Source organism: Pocillopora damicornis, chromosome 11 (genome assembly GCF_964200805.1).
Source record: "Pocillopora damicornis chromosome 11, jaPocDami1.2, whole genome shotgun sequence".
Taxonomy (NCBI): Eukaryota; Metazoa; Cnidaria; class Anthozoa; order Scleractinia; family Pocilloporidae; genus Pocillopora; species Pocillopora damicornis.
The window spans coordinates 21,228,539-21,245,878 of NC_142680.1; the positions used below are offsets into that span (position 1 = coordinate 21,228,539).

The 17,340-nt window shown below is 37.3% G+C and overlaps 1 protein-coding gene across 4 annotated transcripts; it reads right to left on the bottom strand.

Annotated features, from left to right (window-relative positions):
• Positions 1-2,233: 2,233 nt before the first annotated feature.
• Positions 2,234-15,359, bottom strand: LOC149038187 (uncharacterized). Of its 4 annotated transcripts, none has more exons than XM_089187187.1 (16): positions 14,710-15,359; positions 14,500-14,605; positions 14,099-14,313; positions 13,196-13,242; positions 12,266-12,347; positions 11,631-11,801; positions 11,092-11,228; positions 10,247-10,355; positions 5,619-5,702; positions 4,911-5,091; positions 4,553-4,642; positions 4,301-4,378; positions 4,099-4,165; positions 3,943-4,005; positions 3,461-3,648; positions 2,234-3,194 (listed from the first exon to the last, which is right to left on the bottom strand). In XM_089187187.1, the coding sequence occupies exons 1-16, from the start codon at positions 15,175-15,177 to the stop codon at positions 2,587-2,589; spliced, it is 2,694 nt and encodes an 897-aa protein (XP_089043313.1). In that variant the 5' UTR covers positions 15,178-15,359; the 3' UTR covers positions 2,234-2,586. The 4 variants fall into 4 exon arrangements, with proteins under 4 accessions (XP_089043313.1, XP_089043316.1, XP_089043317.1 ...); XM_089187190.1 differs by having other exon boundaries at positions 14,099-14,270; positions 14,710-15,354; XM_089187191.1 differs by lacking the exon at positions 14,099-14,313.
• Positions 15,360-17,340: the final 1,981 nt, after the last annotated feature.

Consider the following 17,340-nt stretch of genomic DNA (forward strand, 5'->3'; position numbering starts at 1 on the left):
ATAGAGTAAAATCGGGGCGAAGAGTTGATATGCCGGGTATACGATATAGCTCTTAGTGTGTTAAATTCACAAAATTCACCCCATTTTTTAGTTTCTTTTTGAAATACAGTAAAATCGGGGTGAATAGTTGGTTAGCCAGGTATAGGACATAGCGCTTAGTATGTTAAATTCACAAAATCCACCCCATTTTTTAGTTTCTTTTTGAAATACAGTAAAATCGAGGTGAATAGTTGGTTAGCCAGGTAGAGAACATAGCGCTTAGTATGTTAAATTTACAAAATTCACCCCATTTTTTAGTTACTTTTTGAAATACAGTAAAATCGGGGTAAAGAGTTGGTATGCCGGGTATAGTACATAGCGCTTAGTATGTTAAATTTACAAAATTCACCCCATTTTTTAGTTTCCCCTTTGAAATACAGTAAAATCGGGGTGAAGAGTTGATATGCCGGGTATAGGATATAGCGCTTAGTATGTTAAATTTACAAAATCCACCCCATTTTTTAGTTTCCCTTTGAAATACAGTAAAATCGGGGTGAAGAGCTGGTATGCCGGGTATAGGACAAAGCGCTTAGTATGTTAAATTTACAAAATTCACCCCATTTTTTAGTTTCTTTTTGAAATACAGTAAAATCGGGGTGAAGAGTTGATATGCCGGGTATAGGACAAAGCGCTTAGTATGTTAAATTCACAAAATTCACCCCATTTTTTAGTTTCTCTTTGAAATACAGTAAAATCGGGGTGAAGAGTTGATATTCCAGGTATAGGACATAGCGCTTAGTATGTTAAATTCACAAAATTCACCCCATTTTTAGTTTCTCCTTTGAAATACAGTAAAAGCGGGGTGAAGAGTTGATATTCTGGGTATAGGATATAGCGCTTAGTATGTTAAATTCACAAAATTCACCCCATTTTTTAGTTTCTCTTTGAAATACGGTAAAATCGGGGTGAAGAGTTGATATGCCGGGTATAGGATATAGCGCCTATTATGTTAAATTTACAAAATTCACCCCGTTTTTCAGTCCCTTGAGGAAACTTGGTTTGAGAAATCGAGAAGTTCGAGAAATTGGCCATTTCAAAGACGAGCGGGTACGAACATATTTTTTCTTTGTACCAACCTTCAGTATCGATTTGATTGAAAACGAGGCATTTCATCGGGAAGAGCATCCAAAAATTAGTAAATTTACCAAATTTGATGGTTATTGGTTTAAACACAAAGGCATGGTACACTTTTAAAATAAGAGGGCTTAGTATGGATTGGAAGACGCCTGTCCCTCCAATCCATACTAAGTGTACCATGCCTTTGGGTGTAAACCAATAACCGTCAAATTTGGTGAATTTACTAATTTTTGGATGGTCTTTCAGATGATTGAATGTTTGTACCGAAGAGAAAATATGCTCGTGCCCAGTCCTCTGCTCGTTTTTAAATGGCCAATTGAGGGTAAAATTGTAGTCTTTAAGTAAGGAAAGTAAGTAAGTAAAGCCATTCCAGGCGACAGAACTTTTAATGCATTTCTTTATAAATAGCAGCGAACCGTTGACATGAGAAAACGCGAAGTTGTCTCGGGGGGCAGGGTGACCCTGGGTGGAGGGTCACTCGCGTTGAAGGAAGCGTAACCCTGGGGGCGAGCCAACTCTTTTTTCCTTTAAACTCTTTGTCTCGCCTTCCCGAGACAACTTCTCGCGTGCCAAGTTTAACATAATTGCTAGAATATAGGTTTTCAAGGGAAAATTTATATTGTTAACACAAAATTTAACTCAGCAAAGGTAACAGTAGCGGAGTAAACGAAAGGAACTTAAAGGAAGGAGAAATGAGGATTTGAATATTTAAACGAGCTCTAAGTAATTATGCAAGATCGACTTTGACTCGGTCAGTAAGAACAACTCTTTTCATATAAACGCTCTGTAAAGATGGTTTGGTATGGAGGGTAACCCTCCTACCAGGGACAACTCTCCTTCATATAAACAGGGCCTAACGCTGCTTGCAGTGTCTTATTCACAAATATTAGCTAAAAAATTCTCACTCTTTGACTCGTTATCCGAAAAACGTTGTTAATATTTGTCACACGATTGATTACAGTCATTTTTGCTGCACATTGGACTTCAAAGAAAGACATTATATCCCCATACGAGTGCATTGTTAAGCTAAGCAAGCAGGAATTAAGTCAGCTTGGGAACATGATAAAAATGCATGGAGTGTTCTTAAAAATTCCCAAGTACTTATACAACACAACAATACAGGAGGACAAGTTTTTATTTCTTTTATATAATGTTAAAGAAATTGTGCGCGCTACAACTTGTGACCAATCATAGAGTACGCAATTTGTCGATGATTTTACGTTGGTACTAAATTATAGTTGCACTGCGTTGTTAGGTATTACTTTCTCAAGCATCATATTTCCCACGATTTCAAGTCGAATTCTGTAAATGTTATCAGTGAACCAAGACAAAAACAGTACATAGGAACATTTGTTTAATGCTCCAGAAATGAGAATGTTGTCTAGCCTTAGATCATATACAGACTTGTCAAAACTACGGTACTTATTACAAATAGTCAGTAATCCTTGTCCGAATACTTAATATAAATAGTCACACTTCAACATCACTATCATTGTCATCATCTTCATCACTTTCAAACTCTTCGCCTGCATTCCAGAAATCGAGTACATTGACTTCCTGGACATTGTCAACCATGTAATTACTAACTTCTGGAGAAGGTGTGATAAACTTTTTAAACATATTACAAGCACCAAAAAGTCGCACACGCTCATCGTACAGTTGCTTTGTATGGATGGAATAAAGACCTTTGAGATTGTTAGAATCTTTAAATTCATGGTGACTTGCCAACGAAGAGAGTCGACCTTCAATTTCAAGACATTGGTTGAAATATGCAGTGATAGTGTTAGACATTTCAGCGTCTTGATATTTCATCTCCTCCCAACATCGCGAAATCAAGTTCTGCGCATCAACTGCTGACCTTTTAATGCACACAGGAACACCGTCTTCGTTTGGGATGTTGATGGAGTAGATGGCACTGCTGACGTCACTAACATCTTCCCATGAAAGAGGGGAAAATGAAGAGTAATCATGTTGCCGGAGGATGTCTACAGAAGAGTTAAATACTTTTAACTGCTTTCGCAGATTGGTATTCTCTTTGGTGACGCCCTTACACAAACGTTTCGCCTGGGCTTGGCCATCTATAACAGAAACAGTTATATAAAAAAGTTAAGTTATTAATTGATATGTGGGTTGAGTCCGTTCTTGGTTGTCGTCTTTGCTCTAAGGGGTCGCCAGTTTTTCCTGACCCTCAGCTGACACTAACCCTCCATATTCCAATTCAATCTCATGCACGTAAACTTAAAAACGAGCTTTCTTGCTACATGGGTAAACAAAGTCAATTAACATTTTTAAGTTTTACAAAGGAAAGTACACGTCAAGAGCGCGTAGTTCGATCTTTTTATACCTGTGTATTTCTTTTTTAGGGAAAGAAGAAACCATCTTCTTCTACCGGAAACCAGAATTAGATCCAGGGTCTGTTTTGCTCTTACAGCCTCACAAGTCACCAAACTGGACCTGTATTGTGGATCTGACTGAGACCAACGAGTTTGAATTTTGAACTGTTTTTCCATCTTCAGAAGACGTTCATGCAGACTGACGAGAGAACAGCAAAATACACAACTTATTAAATACAGATGCATAGTATATTTTAGAAAATAGACTAGCATACAAATCCAGTTATTTAAAACAGTCAACAACATCAACGGATAAATTATGAAAAAGTGTATACCACGCGACCTTGCGACGAGGAGGAGGTAGCTTTTATAACCACAGGGTTCATAAAGGAGCTCAAGTTGCGAAAGGACGGAAGGGCTTTAGAAGGTTAGCAAATAAATGACATGAATGTTTGAATGAAATAGGAGGGTTATTGCATTTTACAGAACGAACCTCTTCATCACTTCAATAAGGTGAAGTGACTGCGCTCCTGAAGAATCACTAGCCAACTGGTCCCTAAATCAAGTGAAAGTGACGTTATCAATGAGGTGTGTTTTACGTTTAAGGAAAAAAATAGATACTTGAGCACATTACAAAGCTTTGGCCTACCGTGACAGGTAGTACTTCTGCAGAAGAGTGAAGTACTGTATCACCCAACCATGAGGACCCAAATCAACTGAAACCATAAAAATGGATGCAATTAAAAGGAAAACAGCTGACTGGAAATCAAATTCAGCGAGCTAAAAGCTGGTAGCAAAATGATTACCACTGAGGGTCCATCAGAACTTTGTTTACTAATACATGTACATACCATCATCAGGTTTAGACTTTTTAAGGATGGCAGCCTCATCATTTTTCCATCCCTCGATCATGTCATCTCTAATAGGTACTAGAACAATAATATTTAAAGGTTCAATATCAGAAAAATGTTTAACTCTTAAAGCAATGAGCAGCTTAATGTGCTCTACATAATTATATAAAAGCTTCTTAATAATTATTATTTTTCGTCTTCTGTATGCGATACTGTAACAGTAAAGAATCATTTTCTAATGTAAAAACACACCAGGAGAGTTCTTTTTGATTTCTTCTAACTCCAGCTCAGCAGATTTTTTTAGTTCAATCACTCTCCTCCTCTGTTTCACCAACAACAGGACTTGAATTGAAGAAAAGATACAAAAATTAAATAACAGAAAAACAACAACAGTACTCTCCTTTTTAGCAAAAAGGGAGTAAAGATGTAGTTAAAGTGCATATATGAATGCCATTTTACTGTAAAATAATTACAACATTGTGTTTGGTAACATTAGTAGCATTCTCTAACTGAAATCGATGGATCTTGGCAAAGAAATAGATCATTTCATTTTAACCCATTAACATTTTGAGTCAATAGAACCATTTTGTTGTTTACAAGGTTTACTAACCGAGTCTTGACCTCTGTTTTTCACAAAGATAGAACAGAGCATCTGAAATAATATCTTCTCTGTGACTTGCAGACATTTCCTTTGTCATTTTCTTGAACTGCTTAAGGTAGGACCAAAGACGCTCCAGTACTTCCCCATCAACCATCCCCCAGCCTTCTAAGCGCCGTGGACTATACAACAACTACAGAGTATATAGATAACAAAACAATTAGTTATTGCTTATTTCAATTATAGAGGCAGCATGGCCTAGTGGTTACCTAGGCACTGGACACTGGACTTAATATCTGATGGTCTTTGGATCAAGTCCTCTCCCTGCCACTGGTTTGCCTCCAGCCAGATAGGATTCTGATGTTATGTTGTGTTTCATATCTGTTTTTGAAATGCATTTGATCATATCCACATGGAATTTACAAGTATAATTATTATTATTATTATCATCATTATTATTATTATTAATTTTATTTATGTTATTTGTTTAGAGGGTGGTTTATAAGAAAATGTATGTAAGCAGATTAAAATTTTAATAGCACTCATAAACTTCATCATCACAGTCATCATACAAAGAAACTATTGTTAGAGAATGGCGGATTATTGGCCATTACCTTGATGTTATTGTTAAGGGATTAACCCTAAGAAATATATAGTTAATCATCAGGTCAATGAAATCACACTGCATATACAAGCTATTTTTAACTGCATTCTAATAACCTGGCATTTGGCACCATGTCCATAAACATGAAACTGTGGGCAGCCAAGTTCAACTTCATCTAAAAGGTCCCCAAATTTTTGCTTCTGCAAATTAAGAACATATTCACTGTAGTTAGTCCTATTTCTTCTAAAAAACTACAGTAATGGAGGAAGAAATCATAAGTAGCATTAAGAGGCGATCTCTGTAAAAGCGGTCCAGGGCATTTCGCATCGGAATAAAGTTTTCCCTCAAACTTTGCACAATAATCTACCTTTGGTAGCGAGTAAATAAAACCACATTAGTTTCTGGAAATACGTTAAAATAAAAGTTTTAGAGCTCTCAATAGTCAAAGCTGCAAAAGGCCCTTTTTTGACCGCTTGCGACATCGAAAATTTCAAAAGTTAAAAAGCCCGGTCCTCGTATCACACCGCATGCAGCAAAAGATCTTTTGTATTCTTAGACTGTGTAATATGTATGGTGTATAAAAAGCATTTCAATTTTTATATTCGTTTATTCAGAGGTTCGTCATGATTTATTTAATAACACACGTTAGACAGCTTTCTGAAATTGGTCAAAAGTACTCTTTCTTTCTTGGTTGATATTGCTCAAGTCCAGACCAGACCATTGAAAACTCCGCTTGATTTCTTCTAATAAGATGTTTGGCATAAGAAAAATATAAAAACATCTTGCACTTATTAGTTTTCTTCGCCGTGGTGACTTCAAACTTTTAGCGATTTTGCTAGCGTGACAGCCGATTATGCAAATTAGTTCATTGAGCAAACTCCGACCGTTTTATATAAGTAGCTCAATAAATCTTAGATTTTGGCCATTTTAAGTTGAAAATATAGTAGGGCAGAGCTTTTAGATCACACTGATTGATACTCTAAACATTTTAAGAGGCCAAAATTTGACAAACTTTCTATCTCGTGACGAAAGACGTCAACAACAACGTATCGAATATCATAATTTGATTAGCGCTCAGTCAACCTTTTAATGGCAATCTTTTTTTAAAAAATTGGCTTCTGTTATTTCATATTTGAGTTCTGACAGCCTATGTTATTCAACCTGTATGAACATTCCAGAACCAAACAGCAGGATTTTATTTCGTGTAACCGGCGATAACAGCGCACACTAAAATACACCGTGACCAGTGACTCTCACGTAATTTCATCGTGTAATTATCCTGAATTACTTCTCACGTTGAAATAAAGCAGCGATTGCTCGGATATCTAGCAGACAGGAACAAATATTATTTTGTCGTCACACCTGTCTGCATAACAGTCTCGGTTCATAACTTTGGAGGGTTCTTTTAAAAAAGAATATCGCATTCGCCTAACGAGTGGACGTCATAACTAGATTGCATAGCAACTGCACTCCGAAATCATTTCCTCCATTTTTGCAAGAAGTGCTGCCTTTGTATCTCGCATTTTGAATGAGAGATGAAAATGTTTGCACATGTCTCTTAGTATCTTGACTTTCAGGCTAGGCAACCTTCCCTCTCTTGCCAACGAGCACACATCATAGATATCAAACATGATTGGATGTTTCAGTCCTATCTCATCCATTATTGTGTTCCTCGCCTCTCTCAAACACTCTTCGTCTACATCAGACGCAGATGCCTCTACCAAGTCGTCGTCTACGTCTGTGGCATCATCCGATTCTTGTTGTATTTTAGATCTCTCTTAAAGGCACAATCTCGAGAAGAAACCCTGAATCTGTGTGCCAGATAACCACTCTGCTCTATCGAACATTCTCTCTCCATCTATAGTGCAGGCAGTTCGCATATCCTTTGCAACTTGCTCTGGGTCTTGTTTTCTGCCAGTGTCTCGTCCAATATTAAATTTCTGTGTCAAGTACTGCCTGACATTTTGCGAAAACCGTACACTTGCACTTCTCTTATGAAGAGCCCATCCCATGGGAAGCTGTGAAGCATTTGTCAAGGGTTCTGTGGCCATTGCCACCAGTTCAGTCGAAATTTCATTCCCTAATGACAATGACTGAAAGTGATGAACCCACTCCCTCTTCACTTTGTCATAAAGACTTTCAGTCATGCTCGCAGGCACAGGACTCACATGATGAACTAGCAAGTTCATATGAAGGTCAAGGTCGGCCTGGGTCTTAAAATCTTCATCGCAACCAGGCTCAGGGCATTGATAGGTACTACCGTCGTTGCCATCATTGCTTTCTCCTGCTGATGCAATTCGTCGAGCAGTAGTGGGGAAGAATGGAATCTCCTCCACGAGATCCGTCTTTTTCTGTGGACAAATTACAATTTTATTCGATGGAATAAACTTTCCAGGCCCAACATTAAACGCTCTCCAAACGCGCAGGCCCTCATGTGTAAACTCAAAGTTGTGTAAGCTGTTGAAATTGGCAATCTTGTTAATTTCTAGGGTTGAGTTCTGTTCCTGGACTATGCACACTGACGCGGTCGTTCCCTTGACCGATCTCTCTTTCAATGCGTTATACATGTCTTTGGCAGAAACAACATCATGGTCTTCGTTGCAGTATCTCCTGATTGACGCTTTTAACGGACACAAAATCCTGTCACACATATCTTTTCCAGCCTGCGGCTCATAATGATCGTACCTCACGAGTTCGATTCCCTGGTGATGTCCGAGCTCTCGTAGGGATGATACCAGCTTACTGTTGTGATAGCAACCTGCTTCATCTGATCTTAGAAAGAGACTTCCAAAGAGACTCATGGCATTTCCTTCACAGAAGCATTGTGCTTGTTGCATTAGTTAATACAAATAACTGGACGTAGGAAAAACTGGATTAATATACGAACGAGCGATTGGGGAGAAAACGGGAGAGATTGGTTGAAATCAGCCACTTCAGTATCTTAAATCACTTGTTCCTACCTGAACCTACTTGAAAGAGAACGCCATACATCTTAGAAATGGCCTTTGACATTTCCAAATTGACAGAATACCGGCTCTTTGCCCCCTTGGAATCGCTACCAGGATGTGTCGGATACTGGCACGCTGATCTTTGGCGCCAGAACTTCCCATAGGTGTGCCTATGCTTTGCACAGACCAACATTTTTGCCACAACTGAGTCATCTATATCGAACAGGCCAGCCCTTGCTAGGATAAGCTCTCCTTCCGTGACACTCTCTTTTGACAAATGGATTAAGGAGAGATGACTCTCTACTGAGTCAGTACACTGAAGTAAATTAAACAAACCGGAAACTCCTCGTGAGTCTCCGCACGAAGTTTCTAAGGAATGCGACAGAAAGCAAGACATCTTACTGCGAATGCTGCTTCAAGAATTTTGTGTTATTAATCAAAAGCAAATCAGTACCGAAAGAAGCAATTGAATTACAGCTAATAGGATTACGCACTTTACAATATAGATATGGCTAATTGTTGGAAAAATTAGGTGACACATAACGAAATAATTTATTTCCTTTAAAAACGCGGAGTCCTTTTCTACAAGAAAGTTCTAAAGTTGTGAATAGAAACTCTCATAAAGTCAGGTGTGCAGACAAAATTTTCTCTTATTCCTGCCGACTAGAATTCTGAGCCAAAAGACGATGTTATCGCTGCTTTATCAGGATAATTACACAATTGAATTACGTGACAGAGTCACTGGTCACGGTATATTTTAGTGTGCGCTGTTATCGCCAGTTGCACTAAATAAAATCCTGTAGTTTGGTTCCGAAATGTTCACACAGGTTTGAATAGCGTAAGCTGTCAGAACTCAACTATGAAATAACAAATTGCCATTAAAAGGTTGACTGAGCGCTAATCAAATTATGATATTCGATACGTTGTTGTTGACGTCTTTCGCCACGAGATAGAAAAATTCATCAAATTTTGGCCTTTTAAAATGTTCAGAGTATCAATCAGTGTGGTCTAAAAGCTCTGTCCTACTATATTTTCAACTTAAAATGGCCAAAATCTAAGATTTATTGAGCTACTTATGTAAAACGGTCGGAGTTTGCTCAATGAACTGATTTGCATAATCGGCTATCACGCTAGCAAAATCGCTAAAAGTTTGAAGTCACCACGGCGAAGAAAACTGATAAGTGCAAGATGTTTTTATATTTTTCTTATGCCAAACATCTTATTAGAAGAAATCAAGCGGAGTTTTCAATGGTCTGGTCTGGACTTGAGCAATATCAACCAAGAAAGAAAGAGTACTTTTGACCAATTTCAGAAAGCTGTCTAACGTGTGTTATTAAATAAATCATGACGAACCTCTGAATAAACGAATATAAAAATTGAAATGCTTTTTATACACCATACATATTACACAGTCTAAGAATACAAAAGATCTTTTGCTGCATGCGGTGTGATACGAGGACCGGGCTTTTTAACTTTTGAAATTTTCGATGTCGCAAGCGGTCAAAAAAGGGCCTTTTGCAGCTTTGACTATTGAGAGCTCTAAAACTTTTATTTTAACGTATTTCCAGAAACTAATGTGGTTTTATTTACTCGCTACCAAAGGTAGATTATTGTGCAATGTTTGAGGGAAAACTTTATTCCGATGCGAAATGCCCTGGACCGCTTTTACAGAGGTCGCCTCTTAATTAGCTGCCTGGCATTTCTGTTCATGGGTATATTTTTACAGTCCACAAAAGCCAATTTAAAACATACACCCTGTAAAGTATAAAACTACAAAGGGGGGAAACTGTGCTTACCTTGATGTGACTTTCAAAAAGGCAGCAAATGTCATACATGAAATGTATTGTTACTTCATTCCCCTTAGTTGCTACAAGGTCTTTCAATAAATAGACAGCATACCCTAACCTACAAAAATAATAGATGTTTTGGAACAATAAATAATTTGAAGCAGAAATGGGAAGAGTAGGCAGCTATTGCAATATTTTTAGTGAGCTTTTTTGTTGTGAAATACATGTAAGTAGTTGGTAGAACTCTGGCAGTCAACAAATTATTTCAAACCCACCTTTAATTGTCATTCTACATCATGGTGAAAGTATAATATTTCTGTGTCTGTTTCAAACCATCAAACATACATAGGGCAATACTTGCCTCTTATTATTACCTCTTATTATATGGCCAAACGAGAAACCGTTAACTCGTTTAATGTAAATGGTTCGTACTACCTGACATTTTGCTTGTGAACGGCAATGAGCTGAATTTTAATCTGCAAAAGTTTTTGCTCGTCCTTTTTACCTTTTTTTTCTCTCCAGGCTTGTTGTCACTTCCATAATATTTTAGTATTTTTAAAAGAAAGAAGTCATGCAATATTTTTGTATTTTACTTTACAACTTTTTTACCATAAAATGTAACCGGTCTAGATGCCCGTCTAGATGGGAAAATCTAGACTGCGGTCAATATCAATTGCAGCCAATCAAATTCGTGAATTCGGTAGTCCCCAGTCCTTGTGGGAAACGGTCATATAATAATGTCTGGTAAAGTGCACTCCAGTTTATTTTACTTTAATTTAGGTAATGAAAAATCAAAACAAGTGAAAACATTTTGAATAAAATCAATCTGATATAAAGGGATGGCAGTTAAATACCTTTCACCTCCTTTCAAATTCAAGAACTTCATGGGAAATCCATGTTTGCAGCTTATGCCAGAAATAGCTGTTTCATCCAAGGCATCAAACCTTCCTTTTGACAGGATTTCAGAACCAGCCTGGAAATCACTGCAGTCCTTAAACATGAGCACAAAATAAAAACTATAATACACTCAAATGTTAGTTACATTTAAATAAATATACAGTTATGAATATTTAATTATTGTAATGAATAACACTCCCTTACTGACATCAAGTTACAGCTTGAACTAACCAGCTTATACAATAAACTGCAATTTTGACAGCTACTATAATTACAGGAAGATGAAAAAAAAACAGTAATGGCAATAACACAATGAAGGTGCTGTAAAAAAAAAATGATCAATTTTTAATGATTAATTTTATTGATCAAATTATTCATCCATTAATAATAAGATCAGTCAATAGCCACAACAAACATTATTTTAGAATGTAATGAATAATTCACAGAAATAAGAAAAAGAAGAGACAATTTAATGCAGAGATTAAAAAAGACACACCTTGTTAGGTTCATTTCTACTTGAAGGATAGGCAGCCATGAAGTTATCCACATTTTCTTGATTGTGAAAAAACATGTTTTCACTGAGTGGGGGTCGATAACTTCCACCAGAAGACTTTTTTCTAGGCAGCCCAAAACAGGCATCCAGAGACAATAATATTCTACCATTTTCCTGTTGACAATTATTGGACAATAAATTTGTAAAGTATAACATTACATTTTGTAGACAAAAGGATTCAAGGTGTTGTAATTATACAACCTGCATAACAAGGTCATAAATTATCTAAACAGGTCTTTGTCATTTATAAATTGTTATTTGTCCTTTTTTGTGAACACTAATAAAATTGATAGTGGGTAATAATTATATATATATGAAACAAACAGCAACTATATATGTGTGTGGAAGCACTTCACCTAAACATCTGATAATATAGCATATTTGCAAGAGTGTTAACCTTTAAATTTTGTGCATTTGCAAACTACTGGAATTGTTGGACTGAATATATATTACAAACCAAATGAACAGAGAACTAAAAATGCACAACAACATAACATTTAATCTCTATATTGAAAACTACTTTAATTAATCTGAATTTAGTTCTTTGAAAATGGCAGCAGAGGTTTTCAAAGTTTTACCTTGGGACAAGCAGGACAAACTGGACGCCTGAGTGGGCAAACCTCATTTTCAGTAAAACACTGGAGAGCCTTTACATGATACCTGTTGTAAAGAGACATACCTTTAATGTGCACAGTGTTTACACTAATAAGCATTTTAAACTAATAAAAGCATCTATCGAGTTCAAATTACCAAACCATATGGTATTTTTTGAACCAGCATTAATGACAATAGATAATTATTTGTTGCACTATCGTGGCCTAAGAATTAAATCAGATATTTGAGTAATGTCTTCTTTCACTTGTAGTCTTATATTTTCTGGAAAATACTTTTAATTATATGTAAAACTCAATCAAAAGGGATATTGGTTGTTTTTATTCCTTTTCACAAAACAAAGTAACAAGAATTATCTTTGTATTAAATAATAATTTTTTAACATAACCACTTAAATAAAAACTCTGCAAATCAGTTTGAGTCTGGAAGTTTAGAACTTGCAGAAGGAATTGGATTCTAAAAAAAAAAAATTGAAGAACACCGGGTGTCACCAAATGCACTGAATACAGGAGCTCACCTCAAGAGACTTTGATGGTTTTACAACCCTAAACTGTGTTGATCACAAGGTATTCCTAACTTTTAACTTGACCAAATTTCTATGGTCTTCATTACCATCTACCGAGGTATCAGTTGATGCTTTGTGTCAAATTTATAACACTTCATTGAGTTCTCTTTGTTTTAAACTGGTTATCTGCATATATCACCATAAATTACCATACATAGAAACAAAGGATAATAAAATTTAAACTAAGGATAAAGTTGATCCAAAACATTTAACTACAATCTAAGTTACTCATTAAAACACTTCTAAAGGTCTTATACACATAAAACTGGGATGCTGCAAGATAACTGTTTGCTGGAAGTTCTAAATTCACAAACATTAATTGTTAAGCCACCTGAATTCCTCAAAGCTGTCAATAAATTGGTCATATATCTTCCTTTTCTGCAATTAAAACAATAAATAACAAATATAACAATTTGCTACATCTGTTCTATTGTAAATCTATCACGAATGCTATTCTCTGATTGGCTGCCCTACCCATTATCTATTCTGTGATAGATAGTGAGTAGTAATCAGTTTGAGTCTGGAAGTTTAGAACTTGCAGAAGGAACTGGATTCTATTCTGCAGTATACAGTACTGTACACTCACCATTGTCATAACATTGTGTAGTTTGCAATATTTCATTTGGTGGTATTTTTTGTCTTCCAAATATTTGTTAGCTGGGAAAGTTCTCATAAGCGGACATCTAGGCTACACCTCTGGTGGTGGCCGCTTATGAGAACAGTTCTTGTAAGGTGGCCAGCTCCAGTTACAGACACTTTTAACGTGTCCCGAGGGTGTACATGTATGAGAGCTTCAACTGTATTTTTATTTGTTTAGTTTCAGTATCTATAAAGGAGATCATGATAAAGTTTTGGCTAGGTCATGAAGATTTATACTAAAGCAATAATATATTATGATCTCATGATTTCTATATTATTTGTGTGATGGTTTATTTGGTTTTGCCCTCAATAATTCAGGGTCGGCCAGCGGGGGATAGTGGTATACCAGTATACCCGAAAAAGATCAAGCCAAAATACCCCAAAACACCCAAGATTTCTCCCAAAATACCTAAAATTAATCAAAGCGTTATATAGTCTACTATATACCCGAAATAAGTAGTATACCCATCTTTCAGCTGAAATATACCATATACCCGAATTAAAAAAGCCCCTTAATACCATATACCCAAAAACCCTGGCCGACCCTGATAACTATCACACGATGGAGTCGTTTACAGCTAAACCTATAACGAACCTTTATGAGAGGGTGGGAGTAGAAGTCTAAGGCCTTCACAAGATCAAAAATGGAAACTTGGCATTCCATCGCAAGTGCCAGGGTAAATTCCATCAGACTTGTGGTGAATGCCAAGGTTGGTTCCACTGGCGTAGCAGGCCACAAACCTTGAAACAGAAAACTCTCTGCCACACTAAAACAAGCGCAACAGAGAATCTTCAATAGATGCTGACCACCTTCAAAAAAAATATTCAACAAGGAAGAACATTGCTGACTTTATACCGATATTTTAATAACCTTAGAATTAAGCTCACCAAAACAACATAAATGTTTACAATATATTAAATAACTGCAAAAAGTGAATACCAGGACTACATTAACATGAACAACAATCATGGTTTGGTCTTTAGGGATAGCTTTACCTCTTTCATCTATAACCGTTATTTCCCTTGTGTAGGAAAATGAGCAAGAATGATAGGGATTACTCAATGTCCTGTCAGGAACAGTGTGCAATTTCCAAACACCGTCCTGAAAAATTCAGTATAAAAAAAGACAAGCTTAATAAATTTCTTAAACCCGGGTTACTCTTCTGGGCAAAAAACAAAATTGATAATTATAAAGGTCATGCATACCTGTATTATTTCTGGGTGATGAAAATGATGTTTGGTCTGATGCAGGTGATTACAGCAATCAAGGCAGAAGTATGCCGTAAAGCTACAATCCCTGCATCGACTTTCCACCGTTTTACCACAATTACATTGATGGGGCACGAAACCTTCCATTTCAACAGAGAACTTCAGCAATGTGGATCGCAAGGATTCCCAGTTTTTGTGGAGCCTTTCCTTGCGCATTTTGTAGGAGCTGGTGGAGGAAGTGGGCACCACATCATCGTCGGAATCTGGCGGGTCACCATCACACAAAGCGCACGGATCTTCCTCTTCTTCACCTTGTTCCACATCTTCCACACTACGATGTTGCTCTTTTTTCAGAGGCAGAGTAGAAGGAAGTTGGACGGTGGATTTTCGGGTTTTATTTGATCTGTCTACCACTTTAAAGGAGGAAAATCCTTTCCTCTTACCCGGCCCAAAAAACATTCTCATCAAAATCCAATATGGCGTATCTTATGGGCAATTTAGTTACTCATTCACCCCTCCCCCAGGTCTAGATTTGTCAATAGGTCTATCCCGATTACAACGCATTAATTTACTGGTTACAACGTCATTACAAGTCCAGTAGTTACTGGGTTACAACGTGAGGAACGGCTCATTGGTTTTAATCTAATCTAAAATTTCTTTGTTAATGGGGAGTCTACATTTCTATCAGGCTGTTCTAAACGGCGAAAGATTAGTCTTTAAACGCAGCCAAATAATTTCCGCCTGAGTACGACACCAAATCAACACGCCACGGCTGTTTCAAAACGCCCGCCAGTGGAAATTTAATTTGCGCATGTCAGATTGACCTTTTTGAATTTGAAACCGCTGAAAATGTACGTTTAACGGCTCAACAATAAAGAGCCCACTGATAACTAGGTTGCAAAAAGTATATGCGCAAAGCCCAAGGAAATAGCTAACTTCTGCGCAGACATTGTATTTTGCTTCCCTGGTTAATGTTCTCCTTGGGAAGAATTGCGTGTGCGGGATAGTTAACTATGCGACGGCTCAATGGCATCTTGTTTTGACCCGAGATGACTTATCGTCTTTCCGAGGTCTTCTTATTTTCAGGCAAGATTCTGATTGATTCGAATTTTTCTTTCAATAATGGAACAACTCAGGCTTTACGTCTCTCCTTTGCCATTAGTTTCTTTAGCATGACGTTTTAATCCTGATTGTTTTGAGCGGTGTAATCTGCGATTACTCATCACCAGCGAAATAGTAAATATGGCGTCCATCTCCCCTTTGACCTCGAACTAATGCCCCTAAACTACGCGAATTTATCCTCTGAATGATCTCATGCTTACCCGTGGGCTAAACAAAGAATACACGATGTATGACAAACTGATAAAATGTCCACGGCCTTATGTTACCTGCAAGAAAGTCGAACTACGTGCGTGTGATTTCCTTCCCGAAAAGTGCACGTCATCGATCTGTCACGGGGAGCTACATGAAATAGTGAAAGCACGGACAAGACGTTTCTTTCGGTCAACATTTCAATCATGATCACGTATAAAAAACCTTACGATTATATGTTACCATTTGTGCTTTGATCTGATAGTTAAATCGTTTTTCTTGGCTGTGATTAACATGGTTTTTGGCGAATATTCCCTCTCCCTTCAAGTGAAACGAACTACACGCAATAACACAAGAATGCAAATATTCCCGCACCCCTGAAGAACCGATCTAGAGAGATAAATAGACACCCATTCCTGAAACAAGGTACAAACCCTAAGGGTGTACCCTTCTGAAGCAATAAAAGGCCGGAAAAAGGAACTTCGGAACATATCTTGATTCAACTTAGAACTGCGTTGCTTAATCTAAGTTTAGTTTAGAACTCGATTCGATTAGTACATTCAGATGGCTAACTTTGGTCTCTCTGAACATCAACAAATATTGGAAAAATGTGCCGAATTTGCGGAGAGCGATTGAAAAAGGCAAAAGATAAGTATGAGAACAGTTCTCTTTGTGCTGATAAGACGGAGATTATTTTCACAGCCTTTGGTGTCAAAGTTCGTAAAGATGACCTTGACATGTGCCCTCCTAAGTTCTGCCACAAGTGTTACAAGCTTGCTTTAAGAGGAGGCACACGCCTTGCAATCAATGTGTGGCCTCCACACAAACGCACTGGAAACTGTAAGATCTGCAGTTTCTTTAAAGATCAACAGAAACCTGGTAGGAAGAAGAAGACTAAACCTGGAATAAAACACAGAGAGGACTCAGCTGAACCCAAGGAACAAGTGGAAATGGTGGAAGGAATGTCTGGCACTTTAAGCTTCCAACCTGACCCAGCCTCACTTTCATTCTCTGAGGAGGTAAAGAATCTACAAAGCTTTAGAGGATCAGAACCTCTTTACCCAGAACAGTTTGTTGAAAACATCAAGCATGAGTAAATGTGCCCAATTTGCAAAGTGGTACTTGATCAACCAGTCCAGACAAAATGTCGAACTCCACACATATTTTGTGCTAGTTGTTTATCATTTTCTTTTGAAATGTGTGGATCCCTTTGCCTAGTGTGCCGAACTGTCATTGTAAATCCTAATGAGTTCATTGAGCCAGCCCCTTTTGTTCTTTGCACCATACTTTCAGAGTTAGATTTTCGATGTCCTACCT

Coding starts and splice junctions, on each gene's coding strand:
- LOC149038187 (XM_089187187.1), bottom strand. CDS start 15,177: ATGAGAATGTTTTTTGGGCCGGGTAAGAGGAAAGGATTTTCCTCCTTT. Junction 11,802..12,265: donor TTTGTCCTGCTTGTCCCAAG/GTAAAACTTTGA, acceptor AATTGTCAACAG/GAAAATGGTAGAATATTATT. Junction 3,649..3,942: donor CTTATTGAAGTGATGAAGAG/GTTCGTTCTGTA, acceptor TTCTCTCGTCAG/TCTGCATGAACGTCTTCTGA.